Raw genomic sequence first — 22,690 nt, 5'->3', positions numbered from 1 at the left:
TACATCATACCTATAGCGCTGTACTATTTTTTATGAAGTTTTATTAGGGTTTTCACTTGGTTACCTTGAGTGTCCAGCAGCTTACCCTTCAAGAGCGCTCACTTTTACAGCATTTTTTAGCAGGTGATTATTGATCTAACCAAGTGTTGCAGTATTACTCTAGGTTATTCTGTTTTTCCCTACATTTTATTATTTCTGGAGAGTCTGGTGGTCCTGGAGATTGGAGGTTGGCTTTCCTGTGATGGAGTAGAGATTTGGAGAGATATTTACTGGGTCTAGGATCCCAAAAATACCTAAAAGGCGTTTTTTCACCTTAATCTGGTGAGTGCGGTATATATTGTTTGAGCACTCTTTTTGGTGGAAGCACACTTCTTTGGAAAGAGGACTTTCTGATTTTTTTCTAAGGATTTTTTTTCACATATATATTTTTTCACCTAATTTTGGAGTGGGACTTTTGCTCTAAAATATTAACCAAGTACAAGTACAATGCAAACCGGTGGATGCAGTGGTGTAAAGCACGCCGCCACTGTATGCAGCAGTGGAGACATGTTCTCTGGCGTTACCAATCATGCTTCTCTGTCTGGCAATCTGATGGATGTGTCTGGGTTTGGCGGTTGTCAGGAGAACAATACTTGCCTAACTGCATTGTGCCAAGTGTAACGTTTGGTGGAGGGGGGGATTATGGTGTGGGGTTGTTTTTCAGGGGCTGGGCTTGGCCCCCTAGTTCCAGTGAAGGGAACTCTTGAGTCGTCAGCATACCAAGACATTTTGGACATTTTCATGCTCCCAACTTTGTGGGAAGAGTTTGGGGATGGCCCCTTCCTGTTCCAACATGACTGCCCACCAGTGCACAAAGCAAGGTCCATAAAGACATGGAGGAGCCGGTTTGGGGTGGAGGAACTTGACTGTCCTGCACAGAGCCCTGACCTGATAGAACAGAATTAGAGCGGAGACTGCGAGCCAGGCCTCCTCCCCCGACATCAGTGCCTGACCTGAAAAATGTGCTTCTGGAAGAATGGTCCAACCTTCCCATAGACACCCTCCTAAACCTTGTGGACGGCCTTCCCAGAAGAGTTGAAGCTGTTATAGCGGCAAAGGGCGGGGCCAACTCAATATTGAACCCTACGGATTAAGACTGAGGGGACCTTAAAGGTCATGTGTGTGGAAAGGGCGGTATATATATATATACATACACACAATTTGGCCATACTTTTCTTTTAATAATGAGTTGGGTTGGTAAGTCAGGTTTGGAGGAATCCTTATCAGGCTTTGGGATTGCTACAATAATAGCTTCATACATAGAGACAGGGAGAGAATTCAGTGAAAAATCTTCCTGTAGTGTGTGCAGTAGGTGAGGCAACATTGTTACAGGATCTTCTTATATACTCCTGTGGGAAGGCCATCTTTGTGGAATAAGTTGTCAGATTTCTCACAGATTTCTGTCAGATTTTGTAGTTTCACCAACAAGCTGTTAGGATGTCACATGGTCTTTGCAGGTGAAGGAGAACCGGGCTCAGAGGCAGAAGGAGCTGGAGAAGCAGAAGCAGGAGAGGGCCATGAAGAAGGCGGCTCTGGCTCAGGCCCAACTGCTGGTCCAGGAGGAAAACAAAAAGAAAACCTTGAAGGCCAAGAAGGAGGAGGAGGAGATCCAGAGAGAGATGGTGAAGCTGCGCAAAGAGATGAACGAACGAAGAAGAGTCATGGAGGAGGCCAGGAAACTGTAAGAGAGCTTCTTGCCATCATAATGACATTTCAAGGTGTACCAGTCTGGGATATTAGTAAGAATCTGAATCTATATTCCTAAAGCTGAACTCACAGATGAAATACATATATGAGGACTGTATTGCCTGCCAAAAGATTTATATTTCTGTCCATCCAGTTCTAAGATTTGCACTTCCCTGTCTGACAGGATAGGAGACCTTTTTTTGTTTTCATTGCTGCAGTTAAGTAACATGTACAAGTCTTGTTACTCTCCCAGCCTGTGATTGGACAGTGAAAGGAGGAGAAGGAGACTGATAAGCGTATCCCTCCTTGTCACTCTACTCTCTCCTCCTATTAGCATGCTGCGTGCACTAATTGGCTCCTTGTGCTGCTCCTCCCTCCCCAGTCGAAGCTCTGTTGTACAAGGACTGCCGGAGGTTGATCCCAATTCAGACTCGGGTACCTTTTACTGCTTGCATTTATGAAAATACATTTAGTTAATGACTATGCAGCTGCCTTAATTTATGTCTTTTATATCTGTGTGGAGTTCAGATTTAAGGAGGACCTTCAGGCGACCCCCCAAACACCCCCCCCCCACAATCGTCACCACACACATTTTTTTAAATTCTTCCCGCTTACCTGGTGTTGAAGGCACAGTTCAGCTACTCACCCATCTATCGGATCTAGCATTTTCCAGCTTCTGTCAACACACATCACTGGGTCCTGCACCGCCATCCTACTTATGATGTTATCGAGGGGCTCGCCGGCTCCCCCAGGTTCAGCCATCTGGGCCTCGAAATGACGCACTGCTAGGCCCACCTCTTCCTATGTACTGAAAGATTGACTAAAAGCCCCCTGTGATATGTGACATGCATATCCCAGGAGGCCCAGCCAGCACTATGCACGTCATTCATCTAGGTGAATGATGCGCATTGAGGGGCGGAGCCACATTGTTAAAGGTAAATTTAAAAAAATAATACAGTCAGACATCACTAACCGGATCAATCGCTGTTTTTGGTAGAAATGATATTTCTACATGGCAAATAATTTCCTAGCAGGTGTAGTAGAGTAATAGAAATCCAACAGACCCAACAGTCATGACATGCATGCTGCTGATTCTGTGTCATTGAATCACTCATTGAAAGGGGCGTGTTCAATATAATAGCAGTGTGGAGTTCTATTAGTGAGGTCATTCATTCTTTGAAAAACAGGTGGCAATTATTGCCCTTATTTAACCATTTCAATACCGGGCAATTTAACACCTTCCTGCCCAGGCCATTTTTCAGGTTTCAGCGCTCTCACACTTTGAATGACAATTGCGCGGTCATACAACATTGTACCCAAGCTAAAATTTTATCATTTTCTTCACACAACTAGAGCTTTCTTTTGGTGGTATTTAATCACCGCTGGGGTTTTTATTTTTTGCTAAATTAACAAAAAAAGACCAAAAATTTTGAAAAAAAAACATTTTTCTTTGTTTCTGTTATAAAAGTTTACAAATAAATAATTGTTCTTCATAAATTTAGGCCGCGATGTATTCTGCTACATGTCTTTGGTGAAAATAACCCAAATTAGGATGTATTATTAGTTTGTAGGAAAGTTATAGAGTTCACAAACTATGGGATAGATCTGAATATTGATCAATCCTGAAGTACTGACAGCCAATCTAATTTCTTGAGGTCCAAGAATGTCAGAACAGTACAGATATCCCCCAAATGTCAGGACAGTACAGATATCCCCCAAATGTCAGAACAGTACAGATATCCCCCAAATGTCAGGACAGTACAGATATCCCCCAAATGTCAGAATAGTACAGATATCCTCCCAATGTCAGGACAGTACAGATATCCCCCAAATGTCAGGACAGTACAGATATCCCCCAAATGTCAGAACAGTACAGATATCCCCCAAATGTCAGGACAGTACAGATATCCCCCAAATGTCAGGACAGTACAGATATCCCCCAAATGTCAGAACAGTACAGATATCCCCCAAATGTCAGGACAGTACAGATATCCCCCAAATGTCAGAACAGTACAGATATCCCCCAAATGACCCCTTTTTGCAGAGTAGACAGTCCGACGTACTTCATAAGAGGCCTGGCGAGTTTTTTGAAGTTGTATTTTTATGTCATAATTTTTCGGAAAATGAAAAAATTAAAAAAAATATTTTCACTATTTTTTTTTTACATACTGTCACCAGTGCAGTACAGCGTCATCATATAACTGGCATGGCGGTTAACAGGGACCCTGACTGGTGACAGTATGAAAAAAAATATATATATATTTTTTTTTTTAATTTTTTTATTATATTTAATTTTTTATTACATTTTTTTAAATTTTTTTAAGATTTTTTTTTCATATTTTACTATGACCAAAGTAGTACAATGTTACCATAGTAACACTGTACTACTTTGGGGAAGTGATCAGTATTTTATTTTATTTATTTTTTTTACACAATTTGCTTATAGCAAAGAATTACTTTGCTATAAACAAGCATTTACCTGAATGAAATCGATTCATTCAGCTTTTTTTTTTTTTTTTTTTTTTTGTGCTTAGCTGTGATTTGGTCACAGCTAATCACATGACATGTTCATGTGATTAGCTGTGACCATTCACAGCTAGGCACTAGTGTACAATGGATGGCATCATGAATGAAGCCATCCATTGTATACAACTGTCATGTGACCTACTGTGATTGGTCACAGCAGGTCACATGGTACCAGCAACGGGAGCCGGTACTCGGATCTGTCATCGGCCGTGTCCGAGGTGCACGGCCCGCGACAGATCCCGCTGCTGCGCCGCTCTGCATTACCGCAAACGGCACATGTGCAGGAGCACGCCAAATGGCGTGCACCCGGAATGAAGAGGCACATCTGAAGCCGCCAAACGGCCATTGGCCGGGCGGCTAATGGTTAAGGAAGGAAGGCAGCAAATGTTGGACATGCTGGTTACAGTGCATTTCTCTCTGAAATTCTGAGGAAAATGGGTCGTTCCAGACATTGTTCAGAAGAACAGCGTACCTTGATTAAAAAGTTGATTGGAGAGGGGAAAACATACAAAGAAGTGCAGAAAATGATCGGCTGCTCAACTAAAATGATCGCAAATGCTTTAAAATGGCAACCAAAACCTGAAAGACGTGGAAGAAAGCGAAAAACTACCATTCGAATGGATAGAAGAATAGCCAAAATGGGGCGGACTCAGCCAACAATCAGCTCCAGGAAGATGAAAGAAGGTGTGACGTTCCCTGTGAGGACTGTTACAATTAGAAGACGCCGATGTGAAGCCAAGCTATCTGCAAGAAGTCCCCGCAAAGTCCCACTGTTGGGAAAAAGACGTGTGCTGAAGAGGTTACAATCTGCCAAAGAGCACATTGACTGGCCTAAAGAGAAATGGCGCAACATTTTGTGGACTGATGGAAGTAAGATTGTTCTTTTTGGGTCTAGTGGCTGAAGACAGTTTTTCAGACGACCCCCAAACACTGAATTCAAGCCACAGTACACTGTGAAGACTGTGAAGCATGGTGGTGCAAGCATCATGATATGGGGATGTCTCTCATACTACGGTGTTGGGCCTATTTATCGCATACCAGGGATCATGGATCAGTTTGAATACATCAGAATACTTGAAGAGGTCATGCTGCCTTATGCTGAAGAGGAAATGCCCTTGAAATGGGTGTTCCAACAAGACAACGTCCCCAAACACACCAGTAAACGGGCAACATCTTGGTTCCAGACCAACAAGATGGATGTTATGGAGTGGCCAGCCCAATCCCCGGATCTTAATCCAATAGAAAACTTGTGGGGTGACATCAAAAATGCCGTTTCTGAGGCAAAACCAAGAAATAGAGAAGAACTGTGGAATGTGGTCCAATCATCCTGGGCTGGAATACCTGATCACAGGGGCCAGAAGTTGGGTGACTCCATGCAACACAGATGTACAGCAGTTCTCAGAAACAGTGCGACTACAACCAAATATTCATGAAGTCATTCAAAGGAAAGAAAATCTTCAAACATTTCTCAGTTTATATAGTGAATGTTTGAGTTTGTAAAGAAGAATACAAACACTGCCATTTTTTTGAACCGTCTAATATTCACTTTTCTTCCATTTTTTTAGAGGAACAACACAAATTTGATGTATTTTTCTTCATGTTTTGATTTGGAATAGAATGTGTCGTGTTCCCAATGCATTTGTGTGGATGGAAATAAAAGCTATTAGAAGGATTTTGAGTTTTATTCACTTTTTTCAACACACTGCTATTATTTTGAACACAACTGTACATTGTGAGAAGCTCAGAGTATGCAGAGAAATCAGAGTAAGCCATTTCAGTCCAGGAGGACTGTGCAAGACTGAAGGGAAATCCAGAGGTCAGATTTACATACCAGTTTTGGGGCCCATCATTTATAGCTAGTGTGGGTAAGACTGAAAAGTTCCCATAAATGTTTCTGCTACATCTCTGTGTGTATTGCCTTTTATATGTTTGTTGTGTCTGTCTGCAGGGAGTGGAAGAGACAGCAGCAGAAGAGTAAGAGGATGCAGGAGGTGGTCCACATACAGCAAGGGGTCCGGGAGATGGATTCTGAGAGAAGAACCCGGGAGAGGCAGGCCAAGATCCAAGAGCGGCTCAGCCAGGTTTATGCCGACAATCACAGGGTGAGGAATAACTATGATGGTTCGGGTTAGTTTTTTTTTCTTTTGTTTTTTTAACCATTGAATTTTGATGGATTTCAGCACAAATAAAAATGTACAAAAACTGGCAATCCAGATCAGTTTTGTCCTCTTATACATGTTCTATCACAATACCAGGAATTAGATTGTCACACCTGAAAAAAGAACGTTCCCACAGTATCACCGGGTCTATGGAGGACAAGCAGAGGAAAAACACAAATTTAGCACATTAGCTAAATGGTTAGCACTTCCGCCTGGCAGTACTCGGGTCGTTGGTTCGAATCCCAACCACAACACCACCTGCCTGGAGTTTGCATGTTCTCCCTGTGCCTGTGTGGGTTTCCTCCAGGTACCCCGGTTTCCTCCCACACTCCAAAGACATGCTGGTAGGTTAATTGGCTCCTGTCTAAATTGGCCCTTGTATGTGTATGTATGAATGTGAGTTAGGGACCTTAGATTGTACGCCCCTTGAGGATTAGGGACCTTAGATTGTACGCCCCTTGAGGGTTAGGGACCTTAGACTGTACGCCCCTTGAGGATTAGGGACCTTAGATTGTACGCCCCTTGAGGGTTAGGGACCTTAGATTGTACGCCCCTTGAGGGTTAGGGACCTTAGATTGTACGCCCCTTGAGGGTTAGAGACCTTAGATTGCACGCCCCTTGAGGGTTAGGGACCTTAGATTGTACGCCCCTTGAGGGTTAGGGACCTTAGATTGTACGCCCCTTGAGGGTTAGAAACCTTAGATTGTACGCCCCTTGAGGGTTACGGACCTTAGATTGTACTCCCCTTGAGGGTTAGGGACCTTAGATTGTACGCCCCTTGAGGGTTAGGGGCCTTAGATTGTACGCCCCTTGAGGGTTAGGGACCTTAGATTGTACTCCCCTTGAGGGTTAGGGACCTTAGATTGTACGCCCCTTGAGGGTTAGGGGCCTTAGATTGTACGCCCCTTGAGGGTTAGGGACTGATGTGAATGTACAATATGTATGTAAAGCGCGGCGTAAATTGACGGCGCTATATAAGTACCTGATATAAATAAATAAAAACCTGACAACTAAAGTCTTCACACAGGCGCTCAGCCCCATATAGTGTGGAGAGCCGTGTGTTTGTACCTGCGACAAGCTGCATGCTGGCCGCCCATATCGCCCACCCACACGGCTGAGTTTGTCAGGTATGCCAGGATGGGTGCTCGGACCTGGATGGTACAGTCTTTGGTGTCAGGCTCATGCACCCATCCCTGCGTAACTGTCAGACTCGGCTTCGCGGGTGCGTCCGTACAGTCAATATGCTTCCATTTTCTGATATGGGCTTGCTGCAAGTACAAGAACATATTCCTGCCATAGACGGATCGTTTATCGGCCGAATTGTCAGCCGAAAAACGAAACATCGGTCGTTCTGTTGCCACCAATGCTTACGAAAATCGGTTGTTTTTTGTAAATTTTCCAGCACGAACGATAAAAGAATCGAGGAGGAACCGCGAAAATCGGCCGGCGACATTGCCCCACTAACGGTGCGAATATCGGCCGATTATTCTTTCGTATGAAAATTCGGCCGATAAACGAACCGTCTGTGGCCTGCAATAAAAACACAGTTGAACACCTGTGTGCATGAGCCCTAAATCTAGGCGGCACAGTGGCTTAGTGGTTAGCACTTCTGCCTTGCAGTAATTGGGTCATGGGTTCGATTCCCAACCATGGCGCCTCCTGCATGGAGTTTGCATGTTCTCCCTGTGCCTGCGTGGGTTTCCTCCGGGTACTCCGGTTTCCTCCCACACTCCAAAGACATGCTGGTAGGTGAATTGTCTCCTGTCTAAATTGGCCCTAGTATGTGTATGTATGAATGTGAGTTAGGGATCTTAGATTGTACACCCCTTGAGGGTTAGGGATCTTAGATTGTACGCCCCTTGAGGGTTAGGGACCTTAGATTGTACGCCCCTTGAGGGTTAGGGACCTTAGATTGTACGCCCCTTGAGGGTTAGGGACCTTAGATTGTACATCCCTTGAGGGTTAGGGACCTTAGATTGTACGCCCCTTGAGGGTTAGGGACCTTAGATTGTACGCCCCTTGAGGGTTAGGGACCTTAGATTGTACACCCCTTGAGGGTTAGGGACCTTAGATTGTACGCCCCTTGAGGGTTAGGGACCTTAGATTGTACGCCCCTTGAGGGTTAGGGACCTTAGATTGTACGCCCCTTGAGGGTTAGGGACCTTAGATTGTACGCCCCTTGAGGGTTAGGGACCTTAGATTGTACGCCCCTTGAGGGTTAGGGACCTTAGATTGTACGCCCCTTGAGGGTTAGGGACCTTAGATTGTACGCCCCTTGAGGGTTAGGGATCTTAGATTGTACGCCCCTTGAGGGTTAGGGACCTTAGATTGTACGCCCCTTGAGGGTTAGGGACCTTAGATTGTACGCCCCTTGAGGGTTAGGGACCTTAGATTGTACACCCCTTGAGGGTTAGGGATCTTAGATTGTACACCCCTTGAGGGTTAGGGACCTTAGATTGTACACCCCTTGAGGGTTAGGGATCTTAGATTGTACACCCCTTGAGGGTTAGGGACTGATGTGAATGTACAATATATATGTAAATTGACGGCGCTATAGAAGTACCTGAAATAAATATATCTGACAACCGCGTTTCCCCGCATGCAGCATGTACTTGAGCTCTCTGGGATGAGTGAGCATAAAGCTGGCCGTGCACTGATGGAAATATCGATCAGTGTGTGTGTGTCTGCTTGACAGAAGTCCATCGTTTCAATGACTTCTGTTGAAGGGACACGCTGGAAAACTTTTCTCGATCAGCAGATGCAGCCTCTGATCAATGTATTCTTTGTATGGATGGAAGAATATGGCTGAACAAAAAAAAATAAATAAATAAACGGTCTTGGCCAGCTTAATGTCCATAAAGACCACTAAGGATGTTGCCAAGTTATAATTTACTATAAATATTGGAAACAGCCCAATGAAGGCACACACAGCGGGTATAGAAAAGAATCACCCCCTTTAACCACTTCCCGTCCGGCCGTTGTATATAAACGGCCAGACGGTGGCAGTGCAGGCTCGGGTGGGTGTTTATAAACGGCCTCCCTGCCCCCTGCTTGTGCGCGCTCCCTGGGAGTGCGCAGCACCACGATCTGGTGCCCGCTGTGTCCCCCGGACAGTGGAACACCGATCGTCGTATGGGACCTCTGTGCGAGGTCCCGATCATGTGATCACTGATTGGCCAATCAGTGATCACATGCAGAGTAGTAAGCAAGATGTCACTTCTGACATCATTGCTTACTACGTGTGAAATCTGTGAATGATCACAGAGATCACATGGTACAGGGCTATTCACAACAGCCTTGTACCATGTAACAAGCTGTGACCAATCACAGCTCACACAGTAGTTCTCAATGGCTGCAAGAATGCAGCCAGAGAGAAGGAGAAATTATTATTATTATTATACAGTATTTATAAAGCGCCGATAGTTTGCTCAGCGCTGTACATTACAAAGGGGGACAGAACATGTGACAGAACAATAACAATACAATGCAAAACATGAGGGGATTGAGGGCCCTGCTCTTTCGAGCTTACAATCTAGGAGGGGGGGGGATGGTGGCACAGGAGGAGATAGCTGTGGGGGATGGAGTGGTAGGAAGAGTGGAGGAGGTCGGCAAGTTAGCAGGGGGTGGGGTAGGCTTCCCTGAAGAGATGGGTTTTCAGGGTGCGCCTAAAGGAGGGGAGAGTAGGTGATAATCTGATGGGTTGGGGCAGGGAGTTCCAAATGATTGCTTTTACAGCCTTTATGGGTGTAAAAGCAATCCGTGTAAAAAAAAAAAAATCATCACCCCCCACAAGTAGTACAGTGTCACCATGGTGACACTGTACTGCTAGGGTGACAGTATGTAAAAAAAAAAAAAAAAAACATAAATAATAATATAAAAAAATTAAATAAAAATGTTAAAAAATTATAATTTTTGGTTATAAACTAATTTGGGTTTTTTTTTTTTTTTACTAAAAAGATAACGGAATAATATTTGGCCAAGATTTATGATAAAATATTATTTATTTGCAAAATTTTATAAGAAAAACACTTTTTTTCAAACTTTTTTTACTTTTTCATTTACATAGCAAAAAAATACAAATAAAATACCACCAAAATAAAGCTTTATCTGTCTCAAAAAATGCTAAAAAATTCATATGGGTACAGTGTTGCATGACCGCGCAATTGTCATTCAAAGTGTGATAGCACTGAAAGCTGAAAATTGGCCTGGAGAGGAAGGGGGTAAATGTGTCCGGACTGGAAGAGGGGGAAAGTGTCCGGACTGGACTCACATTTTGTTGCTTTGCAGCCTGAAATGAAGACAGGCACAGTTTTTGTTTTATACAGTTGTATTTACTCAGTGCAACTTATAACATCCAAGTGGAAGTTATAACACCAACATGTCAGAAAATGTTTTTTAAAAAAATTCAAAAACAAAATCACTGAGTTAGAAAAAAGATAACCCCCCACTCCTAAAAATGGCTCAATCATGTGCAACTAATCACCTTCTCAATGGCACACAAAGCCATTGGTCAGCCGGGGTCATTTTGATTATCTCAGCATGAAAAGAGCTCTCCTTTAGCATTTCAGTCCCTGGTAGGTCAAATGAAGAAAACAACCAGCTCTGGGTGGCAAGGCACTGTCGAAAGATCTCCGGGATAAAGTTGTGGACAGACACAAGTCAGAAGATGGATACAAAAAAATTTCAAAAGCTTTATCGATGTCTGGAAGCAGAGCGAAGTCTGTGTTTAAGAAGTGGAAGGTATTTGGTAGAACCAGACCCTCCCTGGATTAGGACGTCACTCCAAACTGGATGAAAGAGCCAGGAGGAACTGGTCAGAGAGGCTACCAAGAGGCCTACAGCAACTCAGAAGCCGTGTCAGAAATTGGTGACAAAGAGTGGTCATTGTGTGCATGTGACACCAGTATCACAAATCTCCACAAATGGGGCTTGTATGGGAGGGGTGCAAGAAAAGAGCTGCTCCTCAAGAAAGGCCACATGCAATCACCACTGACCTTTGCCAAAATGCACCTTAAAGATTCTGAGACCACGAGGGAAAAGGGGTTCTGGTCAGATGAGACTAAAATGGAATGATCTGGCCTCAACACTAAATGATATGTCTGGCGGAAATCCAATCCAGTAAAAAAGGGGTGCAGCGCTAAAAACATTAATAATATGAATAAAAGTCCATAAGCGAATATAAAACAACTTAAATAAGCATAAATCTTTGATAGTTCAAAAGGTGACTTTCAGTGCTCTTAAATGCCAATAAATTCTTGATGAATCGGTGCTTGTGCGATAATTGTAGAAGAATTGCGCACTCACCGGACGCGCAATAACAATGTGCATATAAGTATAAATCCAGATGTCATCAGGGTATCATCAGAGTAGGGCAGATAATGCAGTTGCTTCCCTCTGAGGGTGGGATGGTGCATCAAATGGATCCTGGGGCTTTAAATGGAGATCCAGAAGACAGCCAGAGTTGCCCTTAAGGGATGGATAGGTGCTGCTCTCAGAGTGTGCAGGAGGCTCCCTCTCTGGATACTGGGACTGGATCCTGTGTAGGGCTTCTGAAAATTAATACTCCCCCAGGGAGTTCAAAAACAGAACCCCCTATTAACCCCCTAATAAATACTATGGGCATATCTCTGTTTTTGAACATACTTCCTGGGGGAGTATTAATTTAAGGGGAACTCTGGCTGTCTTCTGGATCTCCATTTAAAGCCCCAGGATCCATTTGATGCACCATCCCACCCTCAGAGGGAAGCAACTGCATTATCTGCCCTACTCTGATGATACCCTGATGACATCTGGATTTATACTTATATGCACATTGTTATTGCGCGTCCGGTGAGTGCGCAATTCTTCTACAATTATCTCACAAGCACCGATTCATCAAGAATTTATTGGCATTTAAGAGCACTGAAAGTCACCTTTTGATCAATCAAAGATTTATGCTTATTTAAGTAGTTTTATATTCGCTTATGGACTTTTATTCATATTATTAATGTTTTTAGCGCTGCACCCCTTTTTTACTGGATTGGATTTCCGCCAGACATATCATTTAGTGTTGAGGCCAGAAAATTCCATTTTAGTCTCATCTGACCAGAACCCCTTTTCCCTCGTGGTCTCAGAATCTTTAAGGTGCATTTTGGCAAAGGTCAGTCGTGATTGCATGTGGCCTTTCTTGAGGAGTGGCTCTTTTCTTGCACCCCTCCCATACAAGCCCCATTTGTGGAGATTTGTGATATTGGTGTCACATGCACACAATGACCACTCTTTGTCACCAATTTCTGACACGGCTTCTGAGTTGCTGTAGGCCTCTTGGTAGCCTCTCTGACCAGTTTCCTCCTGGCTCTTTCATCCAGTTTGGAGTGACGTCCTAATCCAGGGAGGGTCTGGTTCTACCAAATACCTTCCACTTCTTAAACACAGACTTCGCTCTGCTTCCAGACATCGATAAAGCTTTTGAAATTTTTTTGTATCCATCTTCTGACTTGTGTCTGTCCACAACTTTATCCCGGAGATCTTTCGACAGTGCCTTGCCACCCAGAGCTGGTTGTTTTCTTCATTTGACCTACCAGGGACTGAAATGCTAAAGGAAAGCTCTTTTCATGCTGAGATAATCAAAATGACCCCAGCTGACAAATGACATCTGGATTGATACTTATATGCGCATTGTTATTGCGCATCCGGTGAGTGCGCAATTCTTCTACAATTATCGCACAAGCACCGATTCATCAAGAATTTATTGGCACTTTAAGAGCACTGAAAGTCACCTTTTAAACTATCAAAGATTTATGCTTATATAAGTAGTTTTATATTCGCTTATGGACTTTTATTCATATTATTAATGTTTTTAGCACTGCACCCCTTTTTTACTGTTTGATTGAGGTTTTCTTGGTTACCTTTTGTGCACAGCCGCTGTTTCTTCCCCCCAATATAGTGCGCTTACATATTTTTACCATTGGAAATTCAATCCAGCTCCCCATCCAAATCCCACCTACAGTAAAGCATGGAGGGGGGAATATCCTCTTATGGGGGGGTTTCTCTGCAGCAGGGACTGGAGCACTTGTCAGGATAGAAGGAAACATAGATGGGGCAAAGTACCTTCAAATTCTTTAGGAAAATCTGCTGCCCTCTGCCAGAAAGGTGTCAATGGAAAGAAGCAGGGGCGGACTGACAACTCATGGGGCCCCCGGGCAATAGGGGATCATGGGGCCCCTGTGTCCTTGCCGAAACTCAAAAAAGCTTATGAAAAAGGTACCAGGGGCATCTCATGGGGCCCCCTACTGACCCCGGGCCCTCAGGCAGTGCCTGGGTTTCCAAATGGTCAGTCCGCCCCCGGAAAGAAGGTTTACCTTCCAACATGACAATGATCCAAAGCACATAGCTATGAGCCCCCAGTAGTTGGAGGAGAAAAAGGGGAATGTCCTTGCATGGCCTAGGCAGAGCCCAGACCTAAAGCCCATTGGAAATCTGTGGAATGACTTAAAGACTGCAGTCCACAAACGGTCACCATGAAATCTAACTGAACTGAACAGTTCTGCAATGAGGAGCGGGCAGATATTGCAAAGAAGTTAGTAGAGAGATCCCAACAGAATAAAGGCTGAAATTAAAGCAAAAGGGGGTTCAACTAAATACTGGCACAAGGGGGGGGGATCCTTTTTCCATCTCCGTGATTCTGTTTTTGCACTGAGTAAATACAGCCGGATAAAACAAAAACTGTGTCTGTCTTTATTTCAGGCTGGAAAGCAATACAATCTGATTATTTTAAAAGGAGGTTATACATTTCTATACCCACTTTATATTCTGTAGGTAGAATTGTTTTAAGCAAGGGTTCTCCAATACCTGAAAACTATTTCAACTGTTCGTCCGTGACAAAAAGGTTGAAAGGATGGACTAGAGCAGGGGTCTCCAAACCTTCCAAACAGAGGGCCAGTTTACTGTCCTTTAGACTTTGGGGGGGGCCAGATTGTGGCCAGTGAGGGGAGAAAATGTCCCAGTCCCGGCCTCAGTGATAGTAAACAATGCCTCAAACACAGTGTTCAGTCACATAGTGCCTGTGGTCAGTAGGATGAGGAATAGTGCTCCCTCTCTGGTGTCTGTGGATGGAATAGTGCCCCATCATTGGTGTCAGTGGGAGGAATAGTGCCCCATCATTGGTGTCAGTGGGAGGAATAGTGCCTCATCAATGGTGTCAGTGGGAGGAATAGTGCCTCATCAATGGTGTCAGGGGGAGGAATAGTGCCTCATCAATGGTGTCAGGGGGAGGAATAGTGCCTCATCAATGGTGTCAGGGGGAGGAATAGTGCCTCATCAATGGTGTCAGTGGAAGGAATAGTGGCCCATCATTTGTGTCAGGGGGAGGAATAGCGCCCCATCATTGGTGTCAGGGGGAAGAATAGTGGCCCATCATTGGTGTCAGGGGGAGGAATAGTGCCTCATCAATGGTGTCAGGGGGAGGAATAGTGGCCCATCATTGGTGTCAGGGGGAGGAATAGTGCCTCATCAATGGTGTCAGGGGGAGGAATAGTGCCTCATCAATGGTGTCAGTGGAAGGAATAGTGGCCCATCATTTGTGTCAGGGGGAGGAATAGCGCCCCATCATTGGTGTCCGTAGTAAATATGATGCCCATGGGCCGGATAAAAGCAAGCAAAGGGCCGCAGTTTGGAGACCACTGCACTATAGACAATCAGTCTAATCATCATTGGTGTCAGTGGATGGAATAGTGCCCCATCATTGGTGTCAGTGGATGGGATAGTGCCTCATCTCTGGTGTCAGTAGATGAAATAGTGCCCCATCATTGGTGTCATTAGATGGAACTGTGTCCCATCACTGGTGTCAGGGGATGAACTAGTGCCCCATCATTGATATTAGTGGGAGGAATAGTGCCCCATCGTTGGTGTCAGTGGATGGAATATTGCTTCATCTTTATCTCTGTGGTCTGCGGATGTAATTGGTCCCCATCATTGGTATCAGTAGATGGAATAGTGCCTCATCATTGGTGTCACTAGATGAAATAGTGCCCCATCATTGGTATTGGGATGGAATAGTGCCCCATCGTTGATGTCAGTGGATGGAAAATTGCTTCATCTCTGGTGTCAGTAGATGGAACTGTGTCCCATCACTGCTGTCAGAGGATGGAATACTGCCTCATCATTGGTGTCAGTGGGAGGAATAGTGCCTCATCATTGATATCAGTGGGAGGAATAGTGCCTCATCATTGGTATCAGTGGGAGGAATAGTGCCCCATCATTGGTGTCAGTGGGAGGAATAGTGCCTCATCATTGGTATCAGTGGGAGGAATAGTGCCTCATCATTGGTATCAGTGGAAGGAATAGTGCCTCATCATTGGTGTCAGTGGGAGGAATAGTGCCCCATCATTGGTGTCAGTGGGAGGAATAGTGCCTCATCATTGGTATCAGTGGGAGGAATAGTGCCTCATCATTGGTATCAGTGGAAGGAATAGTGCCTCATCATTGGTGTCAGTGGGAGGAATAGTGCCTCATCATTGATATCAGTGGGAGGAATAGTGCCCCATCATTGATATCAGTGGGAGGAATAGTGCCCCATCATTGGTATCAGTGGGAGGAATAGTGCCCCATCATTGGTATCAGTGGGAGGAATAGTGCCCCATCATTGGTGTCAGTGTTAGGAATAGTGCCCCATCATTGGTATCAGTGGGAGGAATAGTGCCCCATCATTGGTGTCAGTGGGAGGAATAGTGCCCCATCATTGGTATCAGTGGGAGGAATAGTGCCCCATCATTGGTATCAGTGGGAGGAATAGTGCCCCATCATTGGTGTCAGTGGGAGGAATAGTGCCCCATCATTGGTGTCAGTGGGAGGAATAGTGCCTCAAATCAGTAGGAGCAATAGTGCCCCAAGGGCCAGATAAGAGCTAGCAAAGAGCCACAACCGGCCTTCGGGTCGTAGTTTGGAGACCAAAGGACTAGATGAAGCTACAGATGTCAGCATTAGGGCACTGATCCAATCAGCTCTCACACCGCTCCTCTTTTTTTTTCCAGCGCTTACAGAAGTATTTCTCTGCCTGGTATAAGCTGGTCTTGGAGCGCCGGGTGAAGATGGGCAAAGCCCGGGCGCTGGCAGACTGGAAGCTTCAGCTGAGGATATTCCGTGCATGGAAGCAACATGTTTGGTCACAAAAGCTGGAACGAGAGAGCCAAAAAATGGAAACTGAGCTCCGAGATCAAAACAGGTAGGTGACTAATGCTCCAGAACATTTATGGGTCTATCCATAAGACATTCATGGCATGAATGTCAGAAGCATTTTGTACAAGTTGAACGAAATGTCTCAAATATTTTCTAAGAGATTAAAGTGTTACTAAACCCTGGACCCTGCATTCACTATACCTGCTCTCCCAGGACCCTGCATTCACTATATCTGGTCTCCCTGGACCCTGCATTCACTATATCCGCTCTCCCAGGACCCTGCATTCACTATACCTGGTCTCCCAGGACCCTGCATTCACTATATCTGCTCTCCCCGGACCCTGCATTCACTATATCTGGTCTCCCAGGACCCTGCATTCACTATATCCGATCTCCCCGGACCCCGCATTCACTATATCTGGTCTCCCCGGACCCTGCATTCACTATATCTGGTCTCCCGGACCCCGCATTCACTATATCTGGTCTCCCAGGACCCTGCATTCACTATATCCGATCTCCCTGGACCCCGCATTCACTATATCTGGTGTCCCCGGACCCCGCATTCACTATATCTGGTCTCCCCGGACCCCGCATTCACTATATCTAGTCTCCCCGGACCCTGCATTCACTATATCTGGTGTCCCCGGACCCTGCATTCACTATATCTGGTCTCCCTGGACCCTGCATTCACTATATCTGGTCTCCCCGGACCCTGCATTCACTATATCCGGTCTCCCCGGACCCTGCATTCACTATATCCGCTCTCCCCGGACCCTGAATTCACTATATCTGGTCTCCCCGGACCCTGCATTCACTATATCTGCTCTCCCTGGACCCTGCATTCACTATATCTGCTCTCCCCGGACCCTGCATTCACTATATCTGCTCCCCCCGGACCCTGCATTCACTATATCTGCTCTCCCCGGACCCTGCATTCACTATATCTGCTCTCCCCGGACCCTGAATTCACTATATCTGGTCTCCCCGCACCCTGCATTCACTATATCTGGTCTCCCCGCACCCTGCATTCACTATATCTGGTCTCCCCGGACCCTGCATTCACTATATCTGGTCTCCCCGGACCCTGCATTCACTATATGTGGTCTCCCCGGATCCTGGATTCACTATATCTGGTCTCCCTGGACCCTGCATTCACTATATCCGCTCTCCCAGGACCCTGCATTCACTATATCCGCTCTTCCCGGACCCTGCATTCACTATATCTGGTCTCCCCGGACCCTGCATTCACTATATCTGGTCTCCCCGGACCCCGCATTCACTATATCCGCTCTCCCCGGACCCCGCATTCACTATATCTGGTCTCCTCGGACCCTGCATTCACTATATCCGGTCTCCTCGGACCCTGAATTCACTATATCTGGTCTCCCCGGACCCTGCATTCACTATATCTGCTCTCCCTGGACCCTGCATTCACTATATCTGCTCTCCCCGGACCCTGCATTCACTATATCTGCTCCCCCCGGACCCTGCATTCACTATATCTGCTCTCCCCGGACCCTGCATTCACTATATCTGCTCTCCCCGGACCCTGAATTCACTATATCTGGTCTCCCCGCACCCTGCATTCACTATATCTGGTCTCCCCGCACCCTGCATTCACTATATCTGGTCTCCCCGGACCCTGCATTCACTATATCTGGTCTCCCCGGACCCTGCATTCACTATATGTGGTCTCCCCGGATCCTGGATTCACTATATCTGGTCTCCCTGGACCCTGCATTCACTATATCCGCTCTCCCAGGACCCTGCATTCACTATATCCGCTCTTCCCGGACCCTGCATTCACTATATCTGGTCTCCCCGGACCCTGCATTCACTATATCTGGTCTCCCCGGACCCCGCATTCACTATATCCGCTCTCCCCGGACCCTGCATTCACTATATCCGCTCTCCCCGGACCCTGCATTCACTATATCTGGTCTCTCCGGACCCTGCATTCACTATATCTGGTCTCCCACAGTACACACAACATGTAAATGCAATTAGTGTAGTAAATATAAACTGCTAAATACCCTTTCTCATCAGCAGTTAGAACAGTCTTGTGACTTCTATCAGTGTCCGGCCGAGCACTGGTTAATCTTGTAGGATGAGTTTTCTGCTCTGACTGTCCTATGAGGCTGCATGACTCCTGACCCTCTGTCAGGACAGCGCTGTTTGGCCCTGTGCTGATCACATGCACCCTCCCAAAGACGAAAAAACACTCTAGCAATACACACTAAGCTGAGCATGTGCCGTGGCTCCTAGAGCTCAGTAGTATCAGCTGATGGATTGGGGACAGTAGAAGAAGGGGAGGATCAGAGAAGACAGGATCAAACAGCCTTTTTACACAATGCAGAGGATTAACCCCTTAGGTTCCACAGTGAGTATAACAAGCATGCTTTACTGCATCTACAGACTGATTGTCCTGTTGGGGGTTTAGTAACACTTTAAAGTAGGCTTTCTGTCTAACAATGACTAACCTTAAAAATGACTAACCTGTGTAAAAAAAAAAAAAAAAAAAAAAGTGTATGCTTACCTATTTTTAGGTTTGGTCACATGATCCAGCTCCCTTGTGTCAGTCAGTGGTGGTTGCAGGGGAGAGGATTGAGCGCTGACAACGGCTGAGACATGGGAGCCTATTAGACATCTGCACGCCGGAAATTCTCGTTTTGTTTCGGATGCATTTGGTCACTGAATTTGGTTTCGTCATATTTGTTATGTTGAACCGATTTGTTTTCGGCATTCATGTAGTATCTTCAGCATCAGGGGCGGACTGACCATTTGGAAACTCAGGCACTGCCCGAGGGCCCGGGGTCAGTAGGGGGCCACATGAGATGCCCCTGGTACCTTTTCATAGGCTTTTTTGAGTTTGGGCAAGGACACAGGGGCCCCATGATCCCCTATTGAGGGCCCAGGGACAGTAGGGGGCCCCATGAGATGCCGCTGGTACCTTCTTCATAGGCTTTTTTGAGTTTGGGCAAGGACACAGGGGCCCCATGATCCCCTATTGAGGGCCCGGGGTCAGTAGGGGGCCCCATGAAATGCCACTGGTACCTTCTTCATAGGCTTTTTTGAGTTTGGGCAAGGACACGGACCCCATGATCCCCTATTGAGGGCCCAGGGACAGTAGGGGACCCCATGAGATGCTCCTGGTACCTTCTTCATAGGCTTTTTTGAGTTTGGGCAAGGACACAGGGGCCCCATGATCCCCTATTGAGGGCCCAGGGACAGTAGGGGGCCCCATGAGATGCCCCTGGTACCTTTATCATAGGCTTTTTTGAGTTTGGGCAAGGACACAGGGGCCCCATGATCCCCTATTGAGGGCCTGGGGTCAGTAGGGGGCCCCATGAGATGCCCCTGGTACCTTTTCATAGGCTTTTTTGAGTTTGGGCAAGGACACAGGGGCCCCATGATCCCCTATTGAGGGCCCAGGGACAGTAGGGGGCCCCATGAGATGCCGCTGGTACCTTCTTCATAGGCTTTTTTGAGTTTGGGCAAGGACACAGGGGCCCCATGATCCCCTATTGAGGGCCCGGGGTCAGTAGGGGGCCCCATGAAATGCCACTGGTACCTTCTTCATAGGCTTTTTTGAGTTTGGGCAAGGACACAGGGGCCCCATGATCCCCTATTGAGGGCCCAGGGACAGTAGGGGACCCCATGAGATGCTGCTGGTACCTTCTTCATAGGCTTTTTTGAGTTTGGGCAAGGACACAGGGGCCCCATGATCCCCTATTGAGGGCCCAGGGACAGTAGGGGGCCCCATGAGATGCCCCTGGTACCTTTATCATAGGCTTTTTTGAGTTTGGGCAAGGACACAGGGGCCCCATGATCCCCTATTGAGGGCCCAGGGACAGTAGGGGGCCCCATGAGATGCCCCTGGTACCTTTATCATAGGCTTTTTTGAGTTTGGGCAAGGACACAGAGGCCCCATGATCCCCTATTGCCCGGGGGCCCCTTGAGTTGTCAGTCCGCCCCTGTTCAGCATTCGTTTTGTGTATTTGTTGGTCTGTGTGGATTCAAATAATTTTGCGTTTTTTTCCAAAGATGAATATATATTCGTTTTCAAATTCGATATTTTGGGCGGATTCGTTTTCGAATGAATTTGAAAATTGAATTCATTTCCCCATGGGTCCGAACTACTATCGCATCAGATGACATCATCCGAATGAAACAAATACATTTGTTAATTTGATTATAATTTTTTTTTCAGATTAGTTGACATTCGTTGTTGTGTCCTAAAGTGATACATCTGATCTCCACTTCTTTTCATCTTCCTGTCTTCCCACCAGGAAACAGAAGGTGGCAGTAGAGAGCTACCACAAAGGCCTCCTGCGTCACTGCCTGATAGAGTGGCAGCTCTGGTGCCGAGCAGAGAAGGAGAAGAGAGAGCTGGAGGCTCGAAAAGAGGAGACCAAAAGGAAGATGGCGGCTCTGTTGGAAGCAGCTTCGTCCATGGGGGGCCACAAACAAAACAGTGAGAGAGGGAGTGAGGCGGCTGTCAGGAGCCCAGAAACTGCTGAACAAAAGGTGAATCGTCTCCCCTGTACAGGAGATTCATGTACATGGATTGAAGGAGAGCTGCTCCCCAAAATGTCAGTTACCGATGAGGATACCCCAAGCACTAAACTTCCATATCAGCTTTAACATGTTCATCAAATTTCAAGTCTTTTTAACCACTTCCCGTCCGGCCGTTGTATATAAACGGCCAGATGGTGGCAGTGCAGGGTCGGGTGGCCGTTTATAAACGGCCTCCCCGCCCCCTGCTTGTGCACTCCCGTGATCCGGTGCCCGCTGTCTCCTCCGTACACAGTGGAACACCGATAGTCGTACGGGACCTCTATGCGAGGTCCCGATCATGTGATCACTGATTGGCCAATCAGTGATCACATGCAGAGTAGTAAGCAAGATGTCACTTCTGACATCATTGCTTACTACGTGTGAAATCTGTGAATGATCACAGAGGTCACATGGTACAGGGCTATTCACAACAGCCTTGTACCATGTGACAAGCTGTGACCAATCACAGCTCACACAGTATTTCTCAATGGCTGCAAGAATGCAGCCAGAGAGAAGGAGAAATAATTGCTTTTGCATCCTTTATGGGTGTAAAAGCAATCCGTGTAAAAAAAAAAATAATAATCTTCATCACCCCCCACAAGTAGTACAGTGTCACTATGGTGACACTCTACTGCTAGGGTGACAGTATGTAAAAAAAATAATAATAATAATATAAAAAAATAAAATAAAAATGTTTAAAAATTATAATTTTTGGTTATAAACTAATTTGGGTTATTTTTTATTTTTTTTACAAAAAAGATAAACGGAATAAATTTTGGCCAAGATTTATGATGAAATATTATTTATTTGCAAAATTTTATAAGAAAAACACTATTTTTCAAAATTTTGGGACTTTTTCATTTATATAGCAAAAAAAAAAAATGAAAATCCCAGCGGTGAATAAATACCACCAAAATAAAGTTTTATCTGTCTAAAAAAAAAATGCTAAAAAATTCATTTGGGTACAGTGATGCATGACCGCGCAATTGTCATTCAAAGTGTCATAGCACTGAAAGCTGAAAATTGGCCTGGGCAGGAAGGGGGGGAAAGTGTCCGGACTGGAAGGGGGGGAAAGTGTCCGGACTGGAAGGGGGGGAAAGTGTCCGAACTGGAAGGGGGTAAAAGTGTCCGGACAGGAAGGGGGGGAAAGTGTCCGGACTGGAAGGGGGGTGAAAGTGTCCGGACTGGAAGGGGGGGAAAGTGTCCGGACTGGAAGGGGGGGAAAGTGTCCGGACTGGAAGGGGGGGAAAGTGTCCGGACTGGAAGGAGGTGAAAGTGTCCGGACTTGAAGGGGGTGAAAGTGTCCGGACTGGAAGGGGGGAAAGTGTCCGGACTGGAAGGAGGTGAAAGTGTCCGGACTGGAAGGGGGGGAAAGTGTCCGGACTGGAAGGGGGGGAAAGTGTCCGGACTGGAAGGGGGTGAAAGTGTCCGGACTGGAAAGGGGGGAAAGTGTCCGGACTGGAAGGGGGGTGAAAGTGTCCGGACTGGAAAGGGGGGAAAGTGTCCGGACTGGAAGGGGGGGAAAGTGTCCGGACTGGAAGGGGGGGTGAAAGTGTCCGGACTGGAAG

The 22,690-nt window shown here is 46.1% G+C and overlaps 1 protein-coding gene across 1 annotated transcript in view; it reads left to right on the top strand.

Annotated features, from left to right (window-relative positions):
- Positions 1 to 22,690, top strand: part of CCDC191 (coiled-coil domain containing 191) — an 81,787-nt gene that overhangs the window by 23,827 nt on the left and 35,270 nt on the right. The window contains exons 6-9 of the mRNA XM_089670757.1: positions 1,497 to 1,720; positions 6,200 to 6,353; positions 16,421 to 16,611; positions 20,855 to 21,092. Of these exons, the coding sequence (XP_089526883.1) occupies positions 1,497 to 1,720; positions 6,200 to 6,353; positions 16,421 to 16,611; positions 20,855 to 21,092 (807 nt within the window). The remainder of the gene's footprint in view (positions 1 to 1,496; positions 1,721 to 6,199; positions 6,354 to 16,420; positions 16,612 to 20,854; positions 21,093 to 22,690) is intronic.

This window comes from Staurois parvus, unplaced genomic scaffold (assembly GCF_062004578.1).
Source record: "Staurois parvus isolate SC_StPar_1 unplaced genomic scaffold, SC_StPar_1.0 ptg000095l, whole genome shotgun sequence".
NCBI classification, from domain to species: Eukaryota; Metazoa; Chordata; class Amphibia; order Anura; family Ranidae; genus Staurois; species Staurois parvus.
The sequence above is the reverse complement of the archived record's forward strand: the minus strand, read 5'-3'. Positions and strand labels throughout refer to the sequence as shown.